The sequence below is a fragment of the Rattus norvegicus genome, chromosome 14, assembly GCF_036323735.1.
Source record: "Rattus norvegicus strain BN/NHsdMcwi chromosome 14, GRCr8, whole genome shotgun sequence".
NCBI lineage: Eukaryota > Metazoa > Chordata > Mammalia > Rodentia > Muridae > Rattus > Rattus norvegicus.
The window spans coordinates 81102763-81130294 of NC_086032.1; the positions used below are offsets into that span (position 1 = coordinate 81102763).

The window sequence follows — 27532 nt, forward strand, 5'->3', positions numbered from 1 at the left end:
GTGCACATATATATATACACAGGCAAGCACTCATACAATACAACAATAAATCTTTTTCTAAAGGTGTAGCAGTGGCTGGGAAATGGCTCAGTGGTTGAAAATGCTTCTTGTTCTTACAAAGGTATTAAGTTCAGTTATCAGTACCCACATCTGGTAACTGATAAGTACCTGTAACTCTAGCTGGAAATCTAGAGGGTGCGCGCACACACACATACGCACGCACGCACACAAAAAGCACATATTTATACAGACATACATATATTTAAAAAACTTTAAAAAAAAGAAAAAAGTTTAAGATAAGAAATCTAGAAAAAAATTAATGAATAGTATTTACTCCTGTAGAAACCTACAGCATCAATCAAAGAGGTCCCGCACCCAGACAGCAGACTTTGGAGAGATGAACACAGAAAGAATTTACTCAGGCAAGCCTGGTGGTGCCCTTAGGAGGCAGAGGCAGGCAGTTCTCTGTTAGTCTGAGACCAAATTTGGTCTGTATATACAGTGAGTTCTGTCAGCCAGAGTTACATGACACACTGTCCCAAAAATAAACAAAAAGCTGTAACTTAATAAATCAGGTATCAACACAAAACATACCTGTAACTGCAAAGCTATTAATGGGACAGGGACAAAGAGATCACTGGCGTTAGCTGTCGACCTTGCTCTAGGTTGAGTGAGTTTTTCTCCAAGGGTGGAGAGAAATAGAGCAAGATACCCACCCAATGGCCTCTTACAGTTTCCAAACAGGCCTCTGTACCACACAAATGGATATAAATACCGTGTGTGTGTGTGTGTGTGTGTGTGTATAAAATACTCATGTACATACAGAAAAATCAACAGAAAGTATCTTAAGTAGTAAATAAAACAGCAGCAAATGAAACTAGACAAAAATAGTTAAGACTTAAAAGCAATTACCTATTAACTTCTCACTATCAATTTTTCATTAGATTTTTAAGACTACTTTTTAATCTTTTGTTGATAGTTTTTTGTTTTGTTTTGTTGTGAGACAAAGTCAAACTATGTAGAACTGGCTGGCCTTGAACTCACAGATTCATTTGTCTCTGCCTTCCAGTGCTGGAATTAAAGGAGTCACAACCAGGTACCTTTCCCTTTTCTTGTTGATACATATACACACAAACATATACATTCACATATACATACATGCACATGTATGTTTTATGATGCTAGAGATCAAATCCAGGGCCTTAAACATAGTAGGCAAATATTTATCACTCAGTATACTTTGATTTGTTTAGAAATATGAAAATTTGAAATTATCTCAAGATTCAAGAACAGTGATATAACTACCGTTAAAATATCTATGCTCGGGTTGGGGATTTAGCTCAGTGGTAGAGCGCTTGCCTAGCAAGTGCAAGGCCCTGGGTTCAGTCCCCAGACCAAAAAAAAAATCTATGCTCCTATAAATAACACTTTATGAACTCAAAGAGATCATCTGTCTCTGCTTCTTATAACCTATCCTATTATAAGCAATGCTAATTTATTAATTGTAATTGGTCTTGCTTTCCACCAAAAAAAAAAAAAAAAGACATTAAAGCAGGAGGACCAGATGGAAAGAAAGGGTAAGATAATGAGAGTGAATATCACCAAAATATATACATATGTATAAAAATGTCATAATAAAGCCCACTGTATATAATAGTTACTTTTAAGCTAATAAACTTTTTTTTTTTTTGGTTCTTTTTTTCAGAGCTGGGGACCGAACCCAGGGCCTTGTGCTTCCTAGGCAAGCGCTCTACTACTGAGCTAAATCCCCAACCCCGCTAATAAACTTTTAAAAAGCATAAAAGAACTCTCAGGCAGTTTGTTTTTTGCCAACACTTTAATTTTAGTAATAAAAATTAGCATAGATATGTTTCAAGTTCCATAGTGAAGAAAATCTATCTTTTTAAAGATTTGTTTATTTTATATATATATGAGTACACCATCATTGTCTTCAGACACACCAGAAGAGGGCATTAGGTCCCATTACAGATGGTTGTGAGCCACCTTGTGGTTGCTAAGAATTGAACTCAGGACCTCTGGAAGAGCAGTCAGTGCTCTTAACTGCTGAGCCAGGAGCTATCTTCCCAGTCCCGAAAAATCTTTTCTAATATATAAAACGAATTAATAATTTTTTGTTGTTTGTTTTTACAAGACAGGGTTTCTTTATGTATCCTTAACTGCCCTGGAACTAGCTCTATAGACCAACCTGGCCTCAAACTAAGAGAGCTGCCTTTCTCTGTCTCCAAACTGTTAAATTAAAGCATCTGAATTAATATTTGGTTTAAATAGTGTTTTAAGTAATAGTTACTGTCAGCCTGGAGAGATGACTCAACAGCTAAGAGCACGTGTTCTTCCAGAGGACCCAAGAGACAAGGACAGGCATCAGCTTAGGTTATGACTTAGACCTTGGTGGGACACCAAAGCCCCAAACTAGGTAAAGTGACAGCTGGCAAAAAATATAAGTAAAAGATGACAGATACGCTATCTCAGTAAAGAAAAACATATGCAATTTTTACATTTATTTATCTATCTGTGCTGTGTGTGTTTATGTGCATACATGTGCGCGTCACACTGTGCAGTTTTTTTCTAGCCACCATTTGAGAAACAAACATCAAATTCAGGTCATCAGGATTGGTAGCAAGTACCTTTTTACCCACTGGGGCATCTTGCATCCCTTGGTAAGAAATTTGAACACAGTTCTACATAAATAGACTGAGGGTTCCAGATACTATAGTATACAAATGATGCAAAAGTCAGAAAAAGAAATGGTAGCTCAAAACAACCCCCACACATGGCTGCACCAAGGCTATGTGACGTTCATGCTCCCTCAAAAGAATACACATCTCAGATCTGAAACTTTGAAGTGTGTCCCAGGGCTCCCAGAGCCCCTTGGGAAGGACTCACCTCATTCTGGAAAAATTAGATTATCAAGCCCAAAAGGAGTCAAAGACAAAACCAAACCAAAGGTTCCTCTCTTGCTATCAGCCTTATAGACTACAGTTTCTCATCACAGAGCAAAACTCCACACCCTTAGGACAGAGGCCAAGGAGGGACAAGTATGGTACTAAAGTTCCCTTCCAGTCCAAACTTGCTAGCACGTAAGGCCCTGTCATTCCCTCTAACTACCTGCACACAGCCAGTCAACAAACCTCTATGTGGCATGCAGGTGGCAATATGATGACCCAGAACCAAATGGGAACAGGCACCATTCCTGTCAGACCTCAAAACTGTGGCCAAAGGCCAGGTGGCACATGTTTCAGTGCACCACAAAGGACCATACAAGTGGTCAGCAGCAGTTCTGGGCCAGAATACCAACCTTGGACCATCACAGCTGTGGTTGTCCACATTTCTGAGGGGTACACATGTCAAGAGCGTAAACTTGTCTAGCCTAACTCTATACAACATACCTTACCTTCTTCAAACAAAATTCAAACTTTACTCTAGAAAAACTTTCCAAAGCCAGGCATAGTAGCACATATCCCAGCACTAGAGGCTGACGCAGATGGGTCATGAGTTTTATAAAGCCAACCTGAACTACAAGTCTCAAAAAAATAAATAAATAAATCAAACCACATCATCCTTTGTTACTTTTCCTCCCAAACCACTTTCTGTGAGTTGTTCTTACATAACTAACATACTTATAGGCTAAATTATCTTTTATTTTTAATTATTTGCTTTGTATCAATAACACATTTTAAATATGTTCTTTAGCTGTTTCATGAGCCAATTTATTCAAGTTTTCTTTAAAAAAAAAAAGAAAAGATTTACTTATTTATTTATGTGAGTACACTGTCACTGTCTTCAGACACACCAGAAGAGGACATCAAGTCATATTACAGATGGTTGAGAGTCACCATGTGGTTACTGGGAATTGAACTCAGGACCTCTGGAAGAACAGTCAGTGTTCTTAACCGCTGAGCCACCTCTCCAGTCCTTATTCAAGTTTTCTAAATCAGATTAACATTTCTAACTTTCTCCCTGCTTCCCAAGCCTACTGAAACAAATGGAGATTTTTTATAATTCAAAATTAATATATTACCAAATATTAACCTACAAATAATCAATCACTACTTAAATAATAATTGTCATAAAACTTGAGGCCAATACAAGGTAAAGAGTGTCTCCTCAGCTAGAGAGAGATGGCTCAGGGGTTTAGAGCACTTGTTCTTGCAGAGCTCCCAGGCTCAGTTCTTAGCATCCACACGGTACTTACAACCACATACAACTCCAGTTTCAAAGGAGACAATGCCACCTTCTGACCTCCACAGGCACCAGATATGCACGTGGTTCGTGTACATACATGCAGGTAAAAAACACATAAAACAGGGGCTGGGGATTTAGCTCAGTGGTAGAGCACTTGCCTAGGAAGCGCAAGGTCCTGGGTTCGATCCCCAGCTCCAAAAAAAAAAAGAGACTAATGTAAAAACACATAAAACATAAATACATCTAAAAAATTATTCTTAAAAGTTATTCACCTGTTAGTACCAGTTCAATCAGATAAACCATATATTTAGGAAATGGATATGTCACATCTGAATCAATCACCCACCTTAAGCAAAGCTGTAAAAGTAGCTAGTAAAGCATGGAAAAGAAACACACAAATTAGAAAGGTTTGTTGCAGAAGAGGAAGATGGAAAAACAGAGTCCAAATTTAGTACCTTTAAGTTTGGTATGATTGTGAAGGAGTGGATCAGCAGAAACCATGCAAGGCCACCAAGGGTAACCTGACACTTTGGACCACACCAAATCACCAACGTTGTATTTTAACAAGAGGTCTCTGTCTCTGCCACTATTTGGACAGGACTCCTTCTTAACTGGAATCTATAAGTGAACAAAAAACAAATATTAACATTCAGGAATTATCCTTAAATTCAACCTTCTATCTATAAAAGAACAGGTACTAATAAGAAGTTTAAAATAAGAAAGTTTAAAGGTTCAAAACATAGTATGGAGAGGACTGGGGTATAATGCACTGGAAGAGCACCTGTCTTCATGCTGTAGGGCCTGTTCTTCAGAGAATGCTGCCCTTATATATTTTAGATTTCACCTTCAATATTTATCACTTCTCATAAGCACTTTCTCTCATTCTCACCTAAAGCATTATCTTAAGTCCTGACAAATAGCAAGTTTTCAATATTACTAAGTTGATGCTTTATTCACAGAACCCTCAAAACATTGTGCCCCCTAACCCTAGCCGATACATATCTTATAGCTGGTTTTTGAGAACATACACCGAATCAACATATCGACCTCCTGTGCTGAAGCAGGGGCCCTAGCCCCACCATTAGTAGAGACAAGCACTTTGCACCTATGTGTGAGCATGTGCTATAAGTGTTCAAAGCTCTCTTAAGCTCAGTTTCTTCATCTCTGGAACATGGGCATATTAAGCATCCTCTCTTAGGGCAATTCCTCCTCTTGTTGCCATAGTTACCTACAAATCTCACTGGCTGTTACAGATTTGTAAGCACAGCAGAGTAGACTAGGAGATTTACATTATACTTTCAAGAGATGTTAGCTCAAATGACTGCACAGCGTTTCAGTATTACTTCACTGTGTAAGTAGAGAGCAATTTTAATCAAATCAAGCAGCACAACTAGGAAGAAAAGCCCAGTCTGTGATAATTATATTCATGCCTCATCAAAAAACTGTGAAAGCATAAGGTTCACTACATCTACAGGCACGTCCACAAACCTCTGAATCAGACCAGGTTACTATTCTGATCTTTTAAAATATTTACCTTTGGGCAGGAGTGGTGTGCAAACTGTTAATCCCAAATCCTAGCACTTGTGAAGCAGAGACGGGCAGATATCTATGAGCTCCAAGTCAGGGCCACATAGTGAAACCATACCCCACCTCTCACCACAAAAGGAAAAACAAAGATTTACCTTTGGAATTCCATTAGCAAGAATGAAACAGCTCCTCAAAACCACTACATTTAAATCCTAAAAGTACTTTATAGTTTTAAGGATTTCAAGGAAATTTCAACTATTCTTTGCCTTTGGTAATTTTAAACAAAATTTCACAACTACAATTTTAAACTAAATACTCCAACTGTCACAATGCCAACAATTCTTTTGAGTTTCAACTTACCTATCTTGAATTTTCTTACTATACCACCGGCTACAACTAAAGGTCAAAACACCTAGTACCCTCGAGGCCATCAGACTGAACCAGCAGGGATCTGCTTGGTGTCCCTATTTCTTTCTAGCAAGACCAAGGTCACTTAGCTGTTTTACCTGATCTATACTCAAGTGTCAGGACCATCCTGCACGTCACTTTTATGACACTGGTGACATAAACCGTCTAACAGAATGATAACCGCATACATATTCTTTGACCTGAAGTTGGGGCTTTTCCTTCTCAGCCTTTGATGAATGAATCAGTACATGGCTGCTTATACACAAAGTGCGGCGCTGGCTCTACAGTAAAATCTAAAACAGGAAGGTGTGTGACACAGCCAAGGAGACAGCCACTTGGTTGAAAAGAGCATTGAGTAGACAGTGGCATGTGTAGACAGACGGATGACAACAGCACCTCTCCATAGCACAGCTCTGCTCTACCATTCACTAAATGGCACAGACTTAATAAGCTTAATGTTTAATCTCCACGAGCAGTTAGCTTAAAAATACCTGAGAGATGGAACCCATAAAAACAGTAGACCTAATAAGGTCATGAAAATTGACAGACTTAGATTCAGAAATTATTGTTCTTGTTTTCAGACAGGATCTCCCTAGCTGGCCTGGAACTCAAGAGGTCTGCCTACCTCTGTCTCTTGAGTATTGGGATCAAAGGTGTGGACCACCACATCTAGCCTTTTTAGCCACTTTAATCCTGAATGATTACCTCATTTGGCTTCTCAAGTGGCACAACTTAATGATAGCAATGTCCACATATTTGGAAGCCCAACAACCGACCAGGAGCCAAGCCTCAACAGGTGTCACCTGCACAGGACCAAGGCAAGCCAGCAGCTGCCACCATCAGGGTTGTTTCTCAACCTTTCCACCTACTGTCATACATTTTAAGGTATTCTATACAGGTCTCATGCACACCATCAACTGTCACATAAACCAACAGAATCCTTCACAAATACCTTTTTATCTTCAGGACTTGAGATCTTGGACACTAAAGCTGCTTCCACAAGGCCCTGCTCCAGCAAAGAGTCATATTTTATGCTCCTCTTCCTGTTCCTCCTAGTCTTATTATCCGATTTTTGTCCATTTTCTTCTGACTGAGACATATCAGCAGCGCCATCACCACAAATTGAAGATTCAAAGAGAGGTTTCCCATTCATGTATGTTTTGGTGATTTTCAGTTTAATTTCTGGAGAGCCATTTTTGATAGGAGTAGTATTGGGTGGTGTCCCAATTCCTTTTACTTCCTGGGTCTCAAAACACAACTTAGTATCATGAGCACCAGGTTCTCCATTAAACACACAAGAAGTAAGATCTTTCAACTTCTCTGCTGGAAGAAAGGGGAGTGCATCATGCCCGTTAAATTTCTGCATGACCCCCTCCTGTAGGCTGTTAGAAAGCTGAGCTTTGCTGAGGAATACAGAACATTCGTGATTCACTTCACAGTTCTGAGTCTTTCCATTTGCACTGCCAAGGATTTCTGGTGCCTGCTTCATCTTCATGCACTTTACAACTTTCTGAACAGAAAGAGGACTTTTTCTGATGCTAAATTCCATCCAGCCCAGATGCTTTGGTTCTTAGAACACTACAACATTAAAAAAAGAAAGAAAGAAAGAAAGAAAGAAAAAAGAAGAAAAACAACATATTACATTTTAAACCTAGGGTGGGTATGTCAATATCTCTATAGTTTTGTTGACGTTGGGTTTTATTCAGTTTTGTCTTCTGAGATAATTTACAATGTTTTGTATAATAATTTAGTCTGTAGAAGGCAATTTTATTTATTTATTTTTTTTATTTTTTTTGGAGCTGGGGACCGAACCCAGGGCCTTGCACTTGCTAGGCAAGCGCTCTACCACTGAGCTAAATCCCCAACCCCAGAAGGCAATTTTAATATCACACAATAATACAACTGAAAAAAAGACAAGGAATCATTTGTAAAAGGAAAAATACCGACTGGGACAGGTATACCAACAACAACCAATATGGGACGATGTCCATTAAAATTTTAACGTGTGGACTAGAGTGATGGCTCAGTGTTAAGAGTGCTTATTGCTTTTACGGAGGACCCAGTTTCAGTTCCCAGCAACTACATGGTGGCTCATAACTACCTACATTAAGTTCCAAGAGACTAACACTCCCCGTGTAGCATTCACAGACACTAGGCACACTTGTCACCACAAATACACAGGCAAAATGTCTATACACATTTTTAAAAATTAAAATAAAAATTATGACAGAGAAGCAGATTTTATTTAAAAAGACTGTATGTAGCCATACCAAAATAGGATCAGAAGATTTTACCTGTCTGGGGCCTTTCTGGGCCACAGAATAGGTTCAAAACCCTCCTAGCTAACTTACTGGCACTCTACCTCAAAAGTGAAAAGTACAGTGAGCTAGGGATGTGCTCAGTAGTAGGGTGATGGCATGCATGCACCAAGCCCTGGTTCAATCCCACCTATTAAGGAAGATGAAAGGCAGCAGGAACAGAGTGGGAAATCTATAGCTAAGAGATACTACCTAAAAATAAAAATGTCAATGGATGGTCTTTTTAAATATGATTTATGTGTACCAGTGTTTTACCTATGTATGTGCGCGTGTGCGCACATGTGTCTTACAGAATTGGAATTAAAGATCATTGTGAGTGCTACATCATGACTGAGGTGCTCTACAAAAGGAACAAGTGTTCTTAACCACTGAGCAATCTCTCTAATCCCTTAACACTGTCTTAATGACACACTGGAAGCCAGCTGTGATGGTGTATGCCTTCAGTCCCAGAACTCTGGAGTCAGAGGCAGGATGATCTCTCTAGAGTTCAACCTGATCTACAGAGATTTTTATTTTTTAGTAATATTTTATTATTTTTATTCATGTATATTTCTGTGTGTGTGTATGTTGTGTGTGTGTGTGTATGTTGTGTACTTGCAGAGGTAAGAAAGTGTCAGAGCCCCTGGGACTCAAACTCAGGTCCTCTAGAAGAACAGTGCTCACCCTTAACCACTGAGAAATCTCTTCAGTCTATATAGTTTCAAGGTGAGTCTGAACTACAAAGACAAAACTTTTAAGCACATTTAAGAAAAGAGTCAAAATATGTGAAACTAGATTAAAAATATCCAAACTTTAAAAATAGGGGAAAAAAAGCAAAAGTGAGAATATAGTTTCACCATACTGTGGAACAAAATAAAGTCTGTATTCCTACCCAGAAAGTAAAGAGAGGCAGAAAAAACGTTTTGGGGGGTGTATTTCCCAATTTAGACAAACTAACAGTCAACTTAGCAAATCCCAGGCATGACGAAAATACAAGGAACTCACACCAAAGCATAATTCAAACTCCTAAAAAACAAAGAAAGAAAAAAATCTAAAAATAAATACATAAGTAAATAAATGTCGTTTATTAAGTCCAGGCTACATTAAGTTCAAAGACATCCTAAGTTACAGAGATTACCTTTCAAAAAATAAGAGCTTAGGCTGGAGAGATGGCTCAGTAGGTATGAATATTTACTGGGGGTTAGAGAAATGGCTCAGCTGTTAAGAGCACTGGCTTCTCTTTCAGAGGATCCAGGTTCAACTCCCTACACCCATACACTGCTTCATAACCACCTAGAAATCCAGTTCCTGTGGATCCATTACCCTCTCTTTTAACCTCTGTAGACACTAAGCAAACATAATAGCCAGAACCTGGAAAGAACCCAGATGCCCTTCAACAGAGGAATGGATACAGAAAATGTGGTACATCTACACAATGGAATATTACTCAGCTATCAAAAACAATGACTTTATGAAATTCATAGGCAAATGAATGGAACTGGAAAATATCATCCTGAGTGAGCTAACCCAATCACAGAAAAACACACATGGTATTCACTCATTGATAAGTGGATATTAGCCCAAATGCTCGAATTACCTTAGATGCACAGAACACATGAAACTCAAGAAGGATGACCAAAATGTGAATGATTCATTCTTTCTTTAAAAGGGGAACAAGAATACCCTTGGGAGGGAATAGGGAAGCAAAGTTTAGAACAGAGGCAGAAGGAACACCCATTCAGAGGGTGCCCCACATGTGGCCCATACATATACAGCCACCCAATTAGACAAGGTGGATGAAGCAAAGAAGTGCAGGCTGACAGGAACCAGATGTAGATCTCTCCTGAGAGACACAGCCAGAATACAGCAAATACATAGGCGAATGCCATCAGCAAACCACTGAACTGAGAACAAGACCCTTGTTGAAGGAATCAGAGAAAGGACTGAAAGAGCTTGAAGGGGCTCGAGACCCCATATGAACAACAATGCCAAGCAACCAGAGCTTCCAGGGACTAAGCCACTACCCAAAGACTATACATGGACTGACCCTGGACTCTGACCTCATAGGTAGCAATGAACAGCCTAGTAAGAGCACCAGTGGAAGGGGAAGCCCTTAGTCCTCCCAAGACTGAACCCCCAGTGAACGTGATTGTTGGGGAGAGGGTGGTAATGGGGGGAAGATGGGGATGGGGAACGCCCATATAGAAGGGGAGGGGTTAGGGGGATGTTGGCCCGGAAACCGGGAAAGGGAATAACAATCGAAATGTAAATAAGAAATACCCAAGTTAATAAAGATGAAAAAATTAAAAAAAAAATACATGTAGACAAAACTTGCATACACATAAATCTTTTTCTCAAAAAAAAAAAAAAAGAAAGAAAGAAAAAAAAAACAGTTCCTAACACTCACACTGGGCAGCTCACAATTTATAATTACAGCTTCAGAAGTATCTAATTTGGGAAGATCTGATGTGCCCAGCCTCCAGGAGAACCTGCATTCACATGCTTCAATCCATACACAAACACATACGCATGGTAAAAATAAATCTTTAAAAAAAAACAATAATGGGGGTTGGGGATTTAGCTCAGTGGTAGAGCGCTTGCCTAACAAGCACAAGGCCCTGGGTTCGGTCCCCAGCTCTGAAAAAAAAAGAAAAAAAAAAAAACAATAATGAATAGATAACCAAAGGTTGGAGGATATAGCTCACTAGTAGGATATTTGTCTAACATGTACAAGGTTCTAGATTCAATCCACTGCAACAAAGCTTTAAAATATCTATTTAAATACAGAACAGTAATATAGACTATGGCTTATCAGTCCAATGCCAGGGACTGGAGAGATAGTTCAAAAGTTGCATGCAGGGGCTGGGGATTTAGCTCAGTGGTAGAGCGCTTACCTAGGAAGCGCAAGGCCCTGGGTTCGGTCCCCAGCTCCGAAAAAAAGAACCAAAAAAAAAAAAAAAAAAAAAAGTTGCATGCAAGTGCACCGACTGTTCTTCCAGGAGACCTAGGATTCAATCGCCAGCACCCACATGGAGCTGTGGGTAGTAATTAGTTACTACAGTCCCAGAGGATACAGCATCCTCTACTAAGCTTCTTGGGTACCAGGTATACACATGTTACATAGACATACATTCAAACAAAACAATTTTTATTTGTTTTGGGTTTTTTTTTGAGACAGGGTTTCCCTGTGTAGCCCTGACTACCCTGAAATTCTCTCTGTGTAGATCACGCTGGCCTCCAACTGCCTGTGCCTCCTGAGTGCTAGGATTAAAAGCATGTGCCAGCTCTACCTGGCAATTCTATTTTTTAAATTTAAAAAAAAAAAAGGAAGAAAGAAAGACCAAAGTCAATGTATTAAAAGAAAAACTGTTAACTTTTCATATAGAAAAAATATCCTCCAAGAATAATAGCCAAATGCAACGAGAAATATAAACCAAAAGTTGTTACTAGCAGACATGTAAGAAATGCTTTAAAAGGAGCAGGGTAGGCTGGAGAAATAGCCCAGCCAGTAAAAGCACTTTACAGTTTGTGCTCTGACCTTGCCACAGACCTACAGATACATCTAAAATACAGAAACAGGTACAATAAAATTTTTTTTCTGAAGTTCAAGTTGAAAGCAAAGGATAGTATAGTAGTAGTCTGGTAGTACAGATCCTGGCACTTGGGAGGTACAGGCAGGCAGATTCGTGTAATTCAATGTCAGCCTAGGCTACATGGTAAGTCCCAGCCAAGTCTACATAATGAGATTCTGACAGAAATAATTCATTAAAATTAAAACAACATAAATATGCTTATTCCCACAACCTCCACCCCCACCAAGATCTTCCTATTTGAGCCCTGGCCTTAAACTAACTGCCAAGCTGACTCCGAAGTCACAGAAATTCCACCTGGTTTTTAAAAATTTGGTTATTTTGCTTTTTTACAGTGCAGGGATTAAAACCAGAACCTCATACATACTAGATAAAAAAAAATGTTCTACCACTGAGCTGCACCCCCAGGCCCATATATACACATTTAAATAGTCAAAATGGCAAATTTTATCAAATATATGTTAACCCACACATACATCTCTACTGGAAGTAAACAAATAAACAAAGGAAGACTGCTTTCAAGGAGTTTAAATCCTAAAGAGAATTTTTCTTAGGAAGCCAAGAAAGAATGAGAGAATGTCAATTTTCAAAGGGATGGCCAATAAAGGAAATGTGGCATTTAGGTTAAGAGCTTCCTATGGGCGCTGGAGAGATGGCTCAGTGGTTAAGAGCACTAACTACTCTTCCAGAGGTCCTGAGTTCAATTCCCAGTAACCACATGGTGGCTCACAACCATCTGTAATGAGATCTGATGCCCTCTTCTGGTGTGTCTGAAGACAGCTACAGTGTACTCACATACATAAAATAAATAAATAGATCTTAAAAAAAAAAGATATTTAAAAAAAATCCTCTGACCAACATGTGAAAAAAAAAAAACAAAACTTCTTTACTAGGACTTTATGCCCAGCTAAACTATCAGGCAAAGAAGAAAGGAATGTAACAAGTATGCAGCCGACAGGAGCTTTACACACGGCCCTTCACAAAGACAAGCTAGGAGGTACTCTAACAAGACTATAAACCCAGGAGGAAAGATAAGTCGGCAAAGGTGAGGAGATTGGAGATTCTAAGACAATTTTTATATTTTAAGATTTACTTTTATTTTTAATTACATAGGAATGTGGGGTGGGTCTGTGCCTATGTAAATGCAGTGCCTGCAGAGTCCAGAAAAGGGCAATGGAGTCCCTGAAGCTTAAGTTAGTTATAGGAGCATATAAGTCACCCAAATGGTGGTGTGAAAAACCAAATTCACATCTTCTGCCAAAAGCAGGAAGTGCTCTTAACGGTTGAGCCATAAGTCTTATCCTCCAATAGGGCCTGGAGTCCAAGTCCAAGCACCCACATGATGGCTCACAACCATCTGGAACTCCAATTGCAAGGGATCAAGCAGCCTCTTCTGGCCTCAGTAGGCACCAGACAGACATACAGAATACTCATATACTTAAATAAAAGCACTGAAAAAGAGTTTTAAAAAACGAGAGGTAGAGCTAAAGAGATGGCTCAGTGGTTAGGCTACTTGCTACTCTTGCAGAGAATCTGAGTTCAGTTACCAGCACCCACATCAGCCAGCTCACTACTTACCAAAGACCCTAACACCCCCAGGTACAGACATACACATAATTCAAAATAATAAAAGTAAATTTTTAAAAGCACTAAAGTACAGACTTGTGCTGATATGGATAAGCCTTGGGAGTGGGAGTGAGGTAGAATGGGGGCGGGGGTAAGCCAGACACAAAAGACTCTCTGCTGCCTTCCTGACTATATAGCATTCATGAGTCCATGGCAGCTGTGGTTACCTAAACAAGACTGCCCTTCAACACTTCATCACGGGGGAGGATCTACCTCTCCTGAGGGATTACGGTAAGTTAATGATTGCCGGGGAAAGTGTATCATTTTCTTCAATGACATGTTGATGCTAGTAACCATAGTTACATACAGTGTATCATACACACATACACCCAAAATGAAATTATGCAAAGAACTCAGAAAGTAGGGTTTTAGCAGGAAAGAGAAGTGGTTGAACAAGTATGAAGGATAAAAATGACCAAAATTCATTATAAATGTTTATTGTTTAATTCCACATACATAAACTCTCCCAAATATGTAAATGCATAGACAAATAGAGTGGATTAAAGAGCTGAGACGAGGTTAGCAAGGGAAGTGACTTAGTAGTTTTATACAAAGATAATGTCTAGGAATTAGTGATTATGATTGCACAACACGGAATAGACTAGAAATCACTAGGCCAGAAGAAGCACATGCCTATTAGTCTCAGCACTGGGGAAGACTGATACAGGAGGGTCCTGAGTTCAAGGTGCGCCATCAAAGCCTGTAAATACTGAAACTCTGCCCCAAAAAAATGGAAATGTTGGCTGGAGAGATGGCTCAGCAGTTAAGAAACCTGATTGCTCTTCTGGAGGACCCAGAGTTGGATTCCCAGTAAGTACATGATAACTTACAACTGTTTTTAACTCCAATTCCAGGGGATCTAAAACCTTCTTATGGCCTCAATGAGCAACAGGCACACACAGGTACGTAAACATACATGAAGGCAAAATAGCCATGCCCATTAAAAAGTTAATTTAAAGAAATTTAAATAACCAGATATGGTGATACACACCATAGTCCCTCCCCCTTGAGAGGCAGAGGCAGGCAGCTCTCTGAGTTTGAGGTAGTTTTGTCTACATACTGAGTTCCAGGCCAGCAATGCTCAAACCAAAAAAAGGAAGAAAAAAGATAAAAGCATTGTAGTAAAAGTGGTGCCAGGACCAAACTAACCTTAGCCTTCAAAACACTGCAGGAGCTAGGATACAAGTCAGCAGAAGGGTGCGCCTAGGATATGCAAGGTTTCTGTGCTCAATCCTCAAAGCAAGGAAAAAGGAGACCGAAAAATAAAACAAAATAAAGGCCTACAGAATCAGCCACCATGTTATAAGAAAATCCAAGCAAACTATTTCCATAGCTTATATTGGTGGAAAACAAGCCAATGGCTAATCATCCCTCGAGTACTCAGCTAAGAGCCAGTGCCAACAAGCCTGTCACATATGGTTGATAGCTCAAGGGAGCAATTAATAAGAAAATCCTATAAACAATATCCCAATCACAGAAGTATAAACTTAATGTGGCAGTATATGCCTGTAACCCCAGCACTCAGGGGCAGACAGGAGGATAATGAATTTGAGGTCACCCTAAACTACAGAGCAAGACTGTCTCAAAAAAGAGCAACAACAAAAAAGCTGGAAATGGGGGTACACAATGTTAATCCCAACACTTGGGAGTAAGTCTGAGGACTGCCTGGTCTTGTCTATACAGTAAAACCCTGTCTCGCAGACAAACAAGGAAGACAGTGAAGGAAGAACAACTGTGAACAAATGCCATCCTGTTGCTGGCCACGCCATGGGTGTAAGCTTCTCTAATAGAGTAACCGAATGTCAAAGCTTTTAAATTGGCAGCATAAACAACAAATGAAAGCAAACCCATCTTAGTAATAGGCAGAGTAAAAGGCCTATGCTGCTAATTTCATTATAACTGGCCTTTAGTGTATATCTTTTAGTTTGAAAAAGTAAAAGGTGAAGTTTAAATAATACCAAAACAGTCTGACTAATTTGATTATAAATTTCCTTCTATTTTTCAGTTATATAAATTTTCTCAAAGTGTTGTGACTCTAAATACTTAAATGTAATCAGGCTTTCTACTTCATCATCATGATATACAATTTTCAGAATGATGTGTCCAGAATTTGCACATTCTTGACAATAAGAATTGTGTGAACACTAGGCTGGATCTTACAGTTCAATTTTGCTCTGTCCTGTGCTCATCATTGCTATGCTGGAGAGCTAACAATCAAAAGGAGTACCAGGACTAGGGCAGCTCACAGGAACTGACTCTAGGATCACTGAAGAATGCAGAGAAGCGAAGCTGAGAGTGAATACCAAGAACTCTACAGCAAGGGGTTGGGGATTTAGCTCAGTGGTAGAGCACTTGCCTAGCAAGCGCAAGGCCCTGGGTTCGGTCCCCAGCTCCGAAAAAAAATAGAAAAAATAAAATAAAAAGAATTCTACAGGGCTGGAGAGATGGCTCAGCGGTTAAGAGCACCCGACTGCTCTTCCAGAGGTTATGAGTTCAATTCCCAGCAACCACATGGTGGCTCACAACCATCTGTAAAGAGATCTGATACTCTCTTCTGGTGTGTCTGAAGACAGCTACAGTGTGTACTTATATATAATAAATAAAAAAAAAAAAAAAAGAATTCTACAGCAAGCAACGTGAGAGCAAGACAATACTCATGGAGGACAAAGTCATCAACAGAACCAGGCTGGAGAAGTCAGCAGCTCACTGGAAACCTCAAGTGCAGGAAAATGGACTTGGTATTTTTCTTTAATCCTATCATCATCTCCCAAGTGTTGAGATTACAGGCATGTGCCACTACTTACCTAGCTAAAGAACAGGAAAAAACTGAGTCATCTGTAGAGAGAATCTCTTGTGTACTGAGTGCAAGCATTACCTGTCAATAAAAAGCTGGTGGCCTATTAGCAAAAGGCAGGAAATAGAAGGCGGGTGCTCTAGTAGAGGGACAGAAGTCTAGGAGATAGTCAAGTGCGAGAAGATTCACCACTCTGTTGTAATGGATGTATGAAACTGAGGCGGGGTAACCACCCATGTGGCAGACATAGAATATTTTAAACAGGTTAAATAAGTTACAAGCTAGCCAGAGAACAAGTGTAGCAATGGCCATATGCATTCATAATTCATAAATAATAAGCTTCCAAGTAGTTATTCCAGAACTGGAGTGTGCGTAGAAAAACTCATGGTTACAATCATTATTTACTATTTTAGAGAGGGTCTCTGTCATTATTCTAACCTAGTAAACTTCTGAATTATGTCTTGAAGACTCATTAGCTTATTAGAAATAAAATTTTGAGTAGGACTTTGTCTTTGGTTCTACATTTCTACCTCCAACTGAGTCTCGCAGGCTCCTTTGGCTGAGCACAATGTGACAGTGCCTGCCTGGGGTGACAGCTCAGTGAGTAAAGTGCTTCAGTACAAGTCTAAGAACCTGAGTACAGGGGTTGGGGATTTAGCTCAGTGGTAGAGCGCTTGCGTAGCAAGCGCAAGACCCTGGGTTCAGTCCTCAGCTCCAAAAAAAAAAAAAAAAAAAAAGAACCTGAGTACAGTCAAACTGTGATGGTATATACCTTTAACTCCTGCACTCAGGAGCCAGAAGCAGGCGGATGGATCTCAAGGCTAGCCTGAGAGCAAGTTCCAGGACAACTAGGACTACACTGAGAAATGAGAGAGAGAGACAGACAGACAGACAGAGACAGAGACAGAGAGACACAGAGAGAAACAGACACAGACAGAGAGACAGACACACAGAGAAAAACAAAGAACCTGAGTTCAGATTCCTAGAATTCAAGGAAACCTAAACGCAGTAGCACACATCTGTAACCCCAGCACTTCTGCACTGAGATGGGAGACAGAGCTTGTAAGCCAGCGTGTAAGCCTGGTATGCACAGAAGCAAACAAGAGACTGTCTCAAATAAGGTAGAAAGTGAGGACCAACACCTGGATCCGTCTCTGATTTCCATATGCTTACTGTGGCATACACACACCTTACACACCCATAACAATTAGAGAACGTGAGGCTATAAATATGAAAAGTATGTATATATGGAAGGGGTTTGTTAGGAGGAAAGGAAGATTGATGTAATTATATTATAATCGCAATTTGTAAAAATTATTTTAAAAATAGTAATGGGACCTGGGAGGTATAGTTCAGTGGTAGAGACCTTGTCTAGCATGCACAAGGCCCAGCTTTCATTACCTGCACAAACAGTAGTAATAGTCCAAAAGCCCACAGTAGGGTCCTGGACTGCCCTCCAGTAAACACCTGCTTCTGCTTCTTCACTGAGTTAGTCCACTAACTCATAGAGATCCTTGAAAGAACACATAGAGATCCCCAAGAGATTAATGGTAATGAAGAAACTGACTTGGGTTTAGACTCACAAGCTAGATACCAAAGAAAAAGCAATAGTATTTCATATGAATTTTAAATTGGCCGTGGTGTCTCACTCCTATGACTCCAGCACTCAGGAAGCAGAGGCAAGGGGATCTCTGTTAGTTTGAGGTCAGCCTAGACTATATATTGAGTTATAGAACAGCCAAGGCTACATATCGAGACCCTGATTTTAAAAACAAGAGGAAAGCAAGTGTGGTTATCATCTACATACAATCTCAGAACTCTCAAGGCAGAGGCAGGGTAGAGACAAAAGGATCCCAGATTCAAGGTCAGCAGACTAGAGTACATGAAATTGTCTCTCAAAAAGCAAAAAGACCAAAGAAGGAAAATGAAGGGAAGAGAATTTCCCTACATGCACCTTTTTTAGTCTCATTTGTAGGCTTAGATTTTTTCAAAACCTACTTTTAATAAGGGTACTCAAAACATCATGAGTCTGCACCACATGACATCTAGAAACTTCACTTCACTCATCTTATGAGCTTTTGCTTTTGGTAGTGCTGCTGCCTCTGCTGAAATACATTTCTCTCCCATTTTAGAGAAAGTTGTCAGGAATTAGACATTAGATTGTCATGAGAACTCCTCACTCTCATGACAGCTGCCACTGATCTCGGACTACTGTGTGAATGAGCAGGAACAAATAAGCAGCAAGGAGCAGACAGAGGGGGAATGCCCCCAAGCACCCTCTGGTCAGACACCAGACAGTGCTCAGCAGTATCTAAGTAAGTCACAGTCAAACAAAACACTAAAGTCCTGAGTCGCCACATTCCTCTTTGCCACCAGGTAAGTTTCTTTTGTAATCTGGGCAGAGTTGGTGTTGCTTTTTTCCTTCAGCCCACATATACTGTATATGTCAACAAATAACTCGGTTCTGGGGACATGTGTGAACACAAGCAAGTGCTGGACCTCAGAGCTTCCACATAAGCTGAAAAGGCAAGGAGAAAACAAGAGGTCTTTACTGCAATAGTGGGGGGCGGGGAACAACAGCTTAAAAGAATAAAGAGAGGGGCTGGGGATTTAGCTCAGTGGTAGAGCGCTTACCTAGGAAGCGCAAGGCCCTGGGTTCGGTCCCCAGCTCCGAAAAAAAAAAAGAACCAAAAAAAAAAAAAAAAGAATAAAGAGAGAAAAAGAATACACCTGAAGGCCTGATGCTGATAGAGGATAGAAGGGGTACCAGACCTGCTGGAACTAGTCACAGACTAATTACATCAGTGCTGGGAACTGTACCTCAGGCTTCTGAAAGAGAAGCCAATGCTCTTCAGCACTGAGCCATGTCTTCAGACACAGAATTTTTTTGGTTTGGCTTAGTTTGGGCTTGGGTTTTGAGACAAAGCTTCTCTCTGTATAGCCCAGGATGTCCTGGAACTCACTCTATAGACCATGCTAGCCTCAAACTCAGAAATCCACCAGCCTCTGCCTCCAGAATGCTAGGATTAAAGGCATGTGCCACCACCACCTGGCTTAGCCACACATTTTAAAGATTTGAGAGTTTGCCTCATATATATGCATGAAACACACATATGCCTGATGCAAAAGAAGCCACGAGGGTCAAATCCCCTAGATCTAGTTACAGATAGTTGTGAGCTACTATGTGTGCTAGAAACCAAAACCAGGTCCCCACCAAGGGCATAAAGGACTTGCCACCTCTTAAGCCCCCACAATTTTATTTTCTTAAGATTTACTTTTATTTCTATGTATGTATTGAGTATACACACGCACACGCACACGCACACACACACACACACACACACACATTAGAATACATACACACTTTTATGTACTGATACACACACCTATGCATACAAAAGAGGGCTTCAATAGTCACTCTGCCTGTTCTGAGGTAGAGTCTCTTCTCAAACCCTAGGCTCATGACTAAACTAGGTTAGAAGCCAACAAGCTCCAGCAGTCCTTCTATCTCCACCCACCTCAGTGCTGAGGTACAGGCATTTGTAGGAAATGCTCAGTTTGGTATGTAGATGTTAGGATCCAAACTCTGGTCCTCAAGATTGTGAAGCAAACACTCTTAACTGAGTTATCACTTTAACCCCCAGAAGTACAGGTTTAAATGAAGGTCTCAATGTGAGCTTGAGAAAATGGTATTTAAGCAAAAGAACTCAACAAATTGTTATTTCTCAGTTGGTTTCACAAGCTCTAAACTAGTCAATGTTAAATAAAATAATACTTTTACCGAGATAGTGAAAGGTACTTCGATCCATTTGACTCTGTCAAGAAAAAGACAGAAAAAAACTTGAGTCACCACTGAGATTACTTCCCTATTTCATTAACCCAAAAAACATATCTTAACGGTTTTACTCTAAAATGTTTCCTATTTAAGGGCTAGAAAGTTGATTCCATGGTTAAAAGCACTTGTTCTTACAAAAGAAAGGACCAAGATTCAATTCCCAGCACCCACATGAAGGCTCACTACCTACATGGACTCCAGGAATGAATGTAGTACACATATATGTATGCATGCAGACAAAAACATTCATGTGTGTGTGTGTGTGTGTGTGTGTGTGTGTGTGTGTGACAGACAGACAGACAGACAGACAGACAGAGAACTGGGCATAGTGGTGTGTGCCTTTAATCCCAATTTTGAAAAACAGGCAGATATCTGAGTTTAAGGCCAGCCTGATATACAGAGTGAGTTCCAGGACAGCCAAAGCTATATATCAACACACTGTCTCAAGAAAACCAAAAGTAAAATAAAATAACTTTCTACCTATGCCTCACTTCTCCATATTATATTACATAATCACTATCTCTTACCAGGGCTAACATTGCAGTCTCCTAACAAGCTTATCAAAAACTCCTAGGTGTGAGAACTATAGGAAGAGTCTGCCAGACCACAGAGGCTGGGCCACACTCCAGAGCTCATGTCTCAGTGACAGTCTAGGATGGGACTGAGGAGTCTGCATTTCTAACCAGTTCTTGAGTAGGTTGATACTGTTTGAGAATCACAGGTTCAAGTTATGGTACAACAGTAGACCCAAACATTTGTTATATGGCTCTCTTTCTTGTTAATGGTACACACCCATTTATTTCCAATAAAAACAAGGAAAATGTGGGGTGCGGGGTGAAGGGGAGCCTCAGTAGTTAAGAGCACCTGGCTGATCTTCCAGAGAACTGGGGATCCATTCACAGTACCCATACGGCAGCTCACATTTTTTTTCTTTTTTTTTTTTCTTTTTTTTTTTTTTCGGAGCTGGGGACCGAACCCAGGGCCTTGCGCTCGCTAGGCAAGCGCTCTACCGCTGAGCTAAATCCCCAACCCCCGGCAGCTCACATTTATCTATCTCTCTAGTCCCAGGGGAATCCAATGCCCACTTCTGGCCTCCACTGTGTATTGTATGCACGTGGTGCACATAAATACTGGCAAAACACCCATACAAATAAAAATAATGAATGAATGAATGAATGAATGAATGAATGAAATGTTAAAAAGAGATTTTAGGGGGACTGGAGATATGCCTCAGCAGTTAAGAGCACTGACTGCTCTTCCAGAGGTCCTAAGTTCAAATCCCAGCAACCACATGATGGCTCACAACCATTTGTAATGGGATCTGGTGCCCTCTTCTGGTGTGTCTGAAGACAATGACAGTGTACTCACATACATAAAATAAACAATTCTTTTACAAAAAGAAAAAGAAGAGAGAGAGAGAGAGAGAGAGAGAGAGAGAGAGAGAATGACTGATTGATTGATTTTAGTCAGGTAGTGATGGTGCATGTCTTTACTCCCAGCACCATCACTTAGGAGGCAGGTAGATCTCTATGAGTTCAAGGCCAAGTCTACAAGAGATTTCCAAGGCAGCCAGAGCTATACAGAAAAACTCTGTATAAAAAGAAAGAGAGAGAGAGAGAGAGAGAGAGAGAGAGAAAATAACAAGAAAATTATTTTTTAAAAGCCATCATTTTTTAAACTTTCACTCAAGGGGTTGGGGATTTGGCTCAGTGGTACAGCGCTTGCCTAGCAAGTGCAAGGCCCTGGGTTCGGTCCCCAGCTCTGAAAAAAAAAAAAAAAAAAAAAAAAAAAACTTTCACTCAAATAGGCAGGTGAGATAGTTCAGTTGGTAAAGTATTTGCTTTGCAAGCATGATCACCTGATGTCAGATCCCCAAAGTCCCTTAAAAAGATAGGTGCAATGGGTATATGCCAGTAATCCAAATAATGGAGTGGGTCCTTGGGGCTCACTGGCTAGTCAGTCTAGCCAAAACAGTAAGAAATTCTCAAAAAATAAAGTACAGGCAGGTATAAGTGGTACAGGCCTTGGGAAGCAGAGTTAGAAGTCTTCACAGAGAGTTGCAGAAACCAGAATACAAAGACAAGCTGTCTCAAAAAAGAGGCAGGGGGGTTAGAGAGATGCTTCAGTAGTTAAGAACATTTTGTTCCCACAGAGGAGCCAGGATTGGCTCCCAGCATCGGCACGGTGGCTCATAACTACCTGTTAACTGCAATTCCAAGGGGTCCAATACCCTCTCTAGCCTCAATGAGCACTGAATGGGTATGGTTCACAGGTGAACGTGTAAGCAAGCACCCACAGACAGAATAAATGAATAATAAAAATGTTTTCAATAGGGGCTGGGGATTTAGCTCAGTGGTAGAGCGCTTACCTAGGAAGCGCAAGGCCCTGGGTTCGGTCCCCAGCTCAAAAAAAAAAAAAAAAAAAAATGTTTTCAATAATGAAGTGAGTAATCAAGAAAAACAGCTGATGTCAACCTGTCATCCATTCGTGTACATTCACATACAAAGCGCACACGCATATGCACAAGAGACTGTGATTTGCCTGCTGTGATCAAATATTTTTTTAAAAACAAAAATAAAAACAAAACAAAAAACTTTCATTTAGAAGTGATATGCTGGGGCTGGAGAGATGGCTCAGCAGTTAAGAGCACCCGACTGCTCTTCCAGAGGTCATGAGTTCAATTCCCAGCAACCACATGGTGGCTCACAACCATCTGTAAAGAGATCTGATGCCCTCTTCTGGTGTATCTGAAGACAGCTACAGTATACTTATATATAATAAATAAATAAAAATCTTAAAAAAAAAAAAAGTGATATGCTGGACGGGCAAGGTAAAGATGCTTCCCAAGTCTAATGATCTGAGTTCAATCCCCAGACCCCTCTGGATTCCACAGTCAACCACATGCACTTAAATAACTATAAATATACACATACACACATGGAAAGGATATACTACTTTGCTTTTTTTATTATTTATTTTTATGTGTGTGGGTATTTTGACTACGTCTGTGTACCACACCTATGCGAGGCCAGCAGAGGACATCAGATCCTTTGAGACTGGAGTTACAGACATTTGTGAGTTTGTAGATGCTAGGACTGAACTTAGGTCCTCTGGAAGAACAGTCAAGTGCTCTTAACAGCAAAGCTATCTCTCCAGCCCACAATATGCCACTTTTCAATAACCAAAGCAAATCACACAGCCACATCAAATTTCAAAGGGATGAGATGTTCAAACATATTAGACATACAAAGCAGAAAAATACAGCAAGTGTCTAACCTAAACAAGCACAGTAGCAATTATTATACTTACTTCTCCCACCTGCCTGGTGGCACTAAGCACTGTCATACAGCACTAAGGAGACAGAAACAAGAAGATACCTGTTTGAGTTCAAGGCCAGCCTGGTCTAGATACCGAGTTCCAGAACAGACAGGGTTACATAGCAAGACCCTGTCTCAAAAAAACCAAAAACCAAAACAAAATATTCATCCCATCACCTCCATGTTGCACACATCACCTAACTCCCTTAAAATACTTGTAGAACCTAACCTTTCATTGCCTCAGGATGAAAATACTTACCAACATCTAAAAGACCCTCTCCAACAGCCCACATACATCTACCCACCTCATTTTCTCCTCTAGCCATACTAGGCTTCTTCTTCTTCTTCTATAATGTGACCTCCTGAATATGTACTCTTAACCCTGTATTGAGCTGACACCCCAAACCCCTTCTAGTTCTGCTCCAATCAGCCCATGAGGAAATTTTTCCTGATGCCATCCCTAGTAATATACCTAGATTTTTCCTTCAAGAGTTACTTTTTTTGTTCTGGGAATTCTGAAGACACATAAAATAGATACCTACATACTCATACTATCATCTAAGCCAGTTCTTATCTAACCTCACATTCACCTGTCAAAAGTGTGAAATAAATCCCACACCACAAATCATTGTTAATAAATGTTTGTATAAATGTTTAAAATATAAAAATCCTTGTGCTACTTATAATGACTCTACCAGAGAATTTTTTAAACATGTTTTTTCTAACAAATCTATACATTGTTCTAAATTCTTTTTATTTGGAATGATAAGGCTAGAGACAGAGCCCACAGGCTTTAATTTAAAGCTCTTTTACTAAGACACATCCTTAGCACTCAGTATTCTAATATCTAATTTCCTCAAATGTGATAAATGGGATTTAGCCATGTCTTTCGTTAACCAGACACAGATGCAAATAAACCCTACCCCTTCTCAGTGCGATTTCAACCTCTTGTCATCTACAGTCCTCTCCTGTCTTTCTGTAGAAGAAAAAAAGGCTGTTATGTCTTGAGGCTTCTGTCCTTACTCTGCCACTGGCAGTCCTGTGACATAGTCTAAGACATTCCTTTCTCCTCAGTAGTTTTATCAGCTGTTAAACATGAATATTTCATCAAATCTAGAGTTGATTTATTTTTTCCTCCAAGATTAACCCACAGGTTTTCAAAAACAAAATCTTTTGTCCTTTTTTTTTTCTCCTACTCACAAGTCCCTAAACTTCAAGGGATAAAAAACAAGGTCCCAGCTTATTACTGTCACAGGGCTAATCTGTTACTTCTTCAATAAAGAAATATCCAAAGGCTGGGGAGATAGCACAATTGGTAGTAGAGGGTTTACACAGCACACAAGCCGCCTGGGGCTCAATCCCTAGGACCACAGAAACTGAATACGGTGGTATACGCCTTTAATCCGAGCACTTGAGAGATGAACTCAAGAGGATTGGAAGTTTAATAATAACAATAAATACTAATATTGTTATTATATGTTTTATGTAAGATGTATGTTAATGAAAAGCCAAACCTACTCCATCTTGGGACCAGCCTCCATCTTAAAGAAAAATGCCTGAAAACTTGACCTGCAGCAGAACCCAAGCTGCACCTATGCACCCATGTACCATGTACCCCACGGCTTATCCTTGGCCAAAGTCACTCCCTAGCTACTTCCTAGCAACAGTTAATCAAAGATTAATCTGATTGCTTCAGATGTACTTTCAGACCATTTGTGACTGTGGTCTTGCTTCAGAGCACTCACCTGTTGGCTTATAGTCATTCTATTAGATGCTTACCAGACTGGGCACCCTCTCCCTCACTCCTATTTTCCTATAAAAACTTGTCCTGCTGAGGGTTCAAGGCTGTTCCTGCCTTCCCTTCTTGTCCTGCTGTGTCAGGGATGGGTTGGAGGAGAGCCCAAGCCTGAGGTTGTCATAAAGAGACCCCCCCCCTAATGTGATTACATCAGAAATGGCTCCTTGGTCATCTTTTGAGACTCAGAATGCTTCCTGGTACAACAATAGTAAGTGGCACAGCTGCCTTTAATCCCAGAACTCGGGAAACAGAGGCAAGCAGATCTCTGTTAAGTCTGAGGCCAACATGATGTACAGTGCTAATTCCAGGATAGCCAGGGCTACAGGGAAAAAAAAAATCCTTATCTGGAAAAACAAAACAAAACAACAAGAAAGTGGCACAGCATTACTTTCTGGAGTCAGTTCACTCTTTCCACTGTAGATTAGAGGATCAACTAAGGTCATCATACTTGTGCAGTAAGTATTTTTACCCAATCGGTCATCTCTCTGGCCCAAGGATGTGAAGCTCAAAGTTATCATCTGCTAGTTCAAAGCCAGCCTTGACTACGTGAGACCCTGTCAAGGAAGGAAGGAAGGAAGGAAGGAAGGAAGGAAGGAAGGAAGGAAGGAAGGAAGGAAGGAATCAGTCAATCAATGAATCAATCAGGTAGGTAAGTAAGCAGGCAGCCAGGCAGCCAGCCAGCCAGGCTAGGGAAATAGTCCAGTAAGTAATAGCACATACCAAGCAAACCTAACCTGTGTTCCTCTTTGGAAGCAAAAAAGGCTGCAACAGGGAACAGATGTGGTGTTACCTATAACCCCAGATAGGCAAATCTCTTTGAGTTTGAGGCTAGTCTATATAGTGAGTTCTAGACCAGCAAGGGTTATACAGTGAGATGCTGTTTTGTTTTTTTAAAGCTACAGTGGCCCACATCTATAATCCTAGCACCCTTACAGACATGAGAGGAGGCAGAGACAGGACAACCACCTGGAAGCTCCAGGGCCAGCTAGATTGATGTATGCAGAGCCACAGAAACAGCAAAGAAGACATTGCCTCAACAAGATAGGAGAGAATTCATCTCTATGTGCATCCTGTAGCACAAGGATACCTGCTCTCACACACAAGCATCACACACACGCATACATACACACACAAATAATAATAATGATAATAATGATAATAACAACAATATTATTATTAAAATAAACAAGGAATGAATGGCAGGAGTTGGGTATGGTGGTACATGCCTGCAAGGTTATACAGCAAGACTGTCTCAAAAACCATAAGTAAACAAACAAATAAGAAAATGAGAGTCGCAAGTACAAAACTGTAATGGCCTTTCCCAGGCCCTTCAAAACCCAATCATTAAAGCATAGTGACTTAAGGATAGTGACTTTGGGCAAGTAATTTAACTAGTATCTTTGAAATTTCCTGCTGTGATTTAAGGTAAAATAAAGAAGACTTATAGGGGCTACAGAGGGGCTCAGTGGTCAAGAGATCTTGCAAAGGACCTGGATTCTATTCCAGCATCCAAATGGTAGCTCACACCTATGTTAAACTCCATTCCACGTCCTCTTCTGACATCCTTGGCACCAGTCACACCCATGCTATCTCTACATACATGCACCCAATACACTCACAAACATAAAATAAAAAAAAATAAAAAAAGCATGGAGGTGGGAGTACAGCACTGAGACAGGAACAGGAGCATCCCTGAGTTCGAGGTCAGCCAGGCCCACAAAGAAAGCTCCAAGACAGCCAGGACTATACAGATAAACTGTTTCAAACAGAAAAAAGAAAAACAACAATAACAAAAAAAAAAATTGCAACTCAAAAACCTTGTAAAAGGGCCAAGATGCACAGGGCAGGAGAACTGACTCCTCAAAGTTGTACTTATTCCTACATGTCAACCACAAGCTACGTCTGTCTGTCTGTCTGTCTCTCACACACACTGCTGCATAGAGAAACTCTACACTAAATTCTAATCTTTAAAAAGGAAGCAATACAAACTATTTCTAATTGATAAATAAAATCTAAACCTGCACAATTTTATGAAATGAAAATTAAGAAAATATCAAATAATACCCAAAATCTGACTCCATTTGTTAACTGAGTCCCTTCTACACGCAGCTATTAAAGGTACCAAGGTACCAGTCAG

General features: G+C 40.2%; 1 protein-coding gene across 20 annotated transcripts in view; it reads right to left on the reverse strand.

The window, feature by feature from the left end:
- Positions 1 to 27532, reverse strand: part of Nsd2 (nuclear receptor binding SET domain protein 2) — a 78140-nt gene that overhangs the window by 45036 nt on the left and 5572 nt on the right. For 5 of the 20 annotated variants that reach the window (NM_001191552.2, XM_039092429.2, XM_006251373.5 and 2 more), the window contains 4 exons: positions 23590 to 23631; positions 20227 to 20260; positions 7091 to 7716; positions 4659 to 4821 (listed from right to left, as the gene is read on the reverse strand). In NM_001191552.2, coding sequence (NP_001178481.2) covers positions 4659 to 4821; positions 7091 to 7687 — 760 coding nt within the window. In that variant the 5' untranslated portion in view covers positions 7688 to 7716; positions 20227 to 20260; positions 23590 to 23631. Of the gene's footprint in view, positions 1 to 4658; positions 4822 to 7090; positions 7717 to 17846; positions 17959 to 20226; positions 20261 to 23589; positions 23632 to 27532 lie in introns of all 20 variants that reach the window. The other 15 variants (XM_039092430.2, XM_039092431.2, XM_017599379.3 and 12 more) reach the window with 4 other exon arrangements.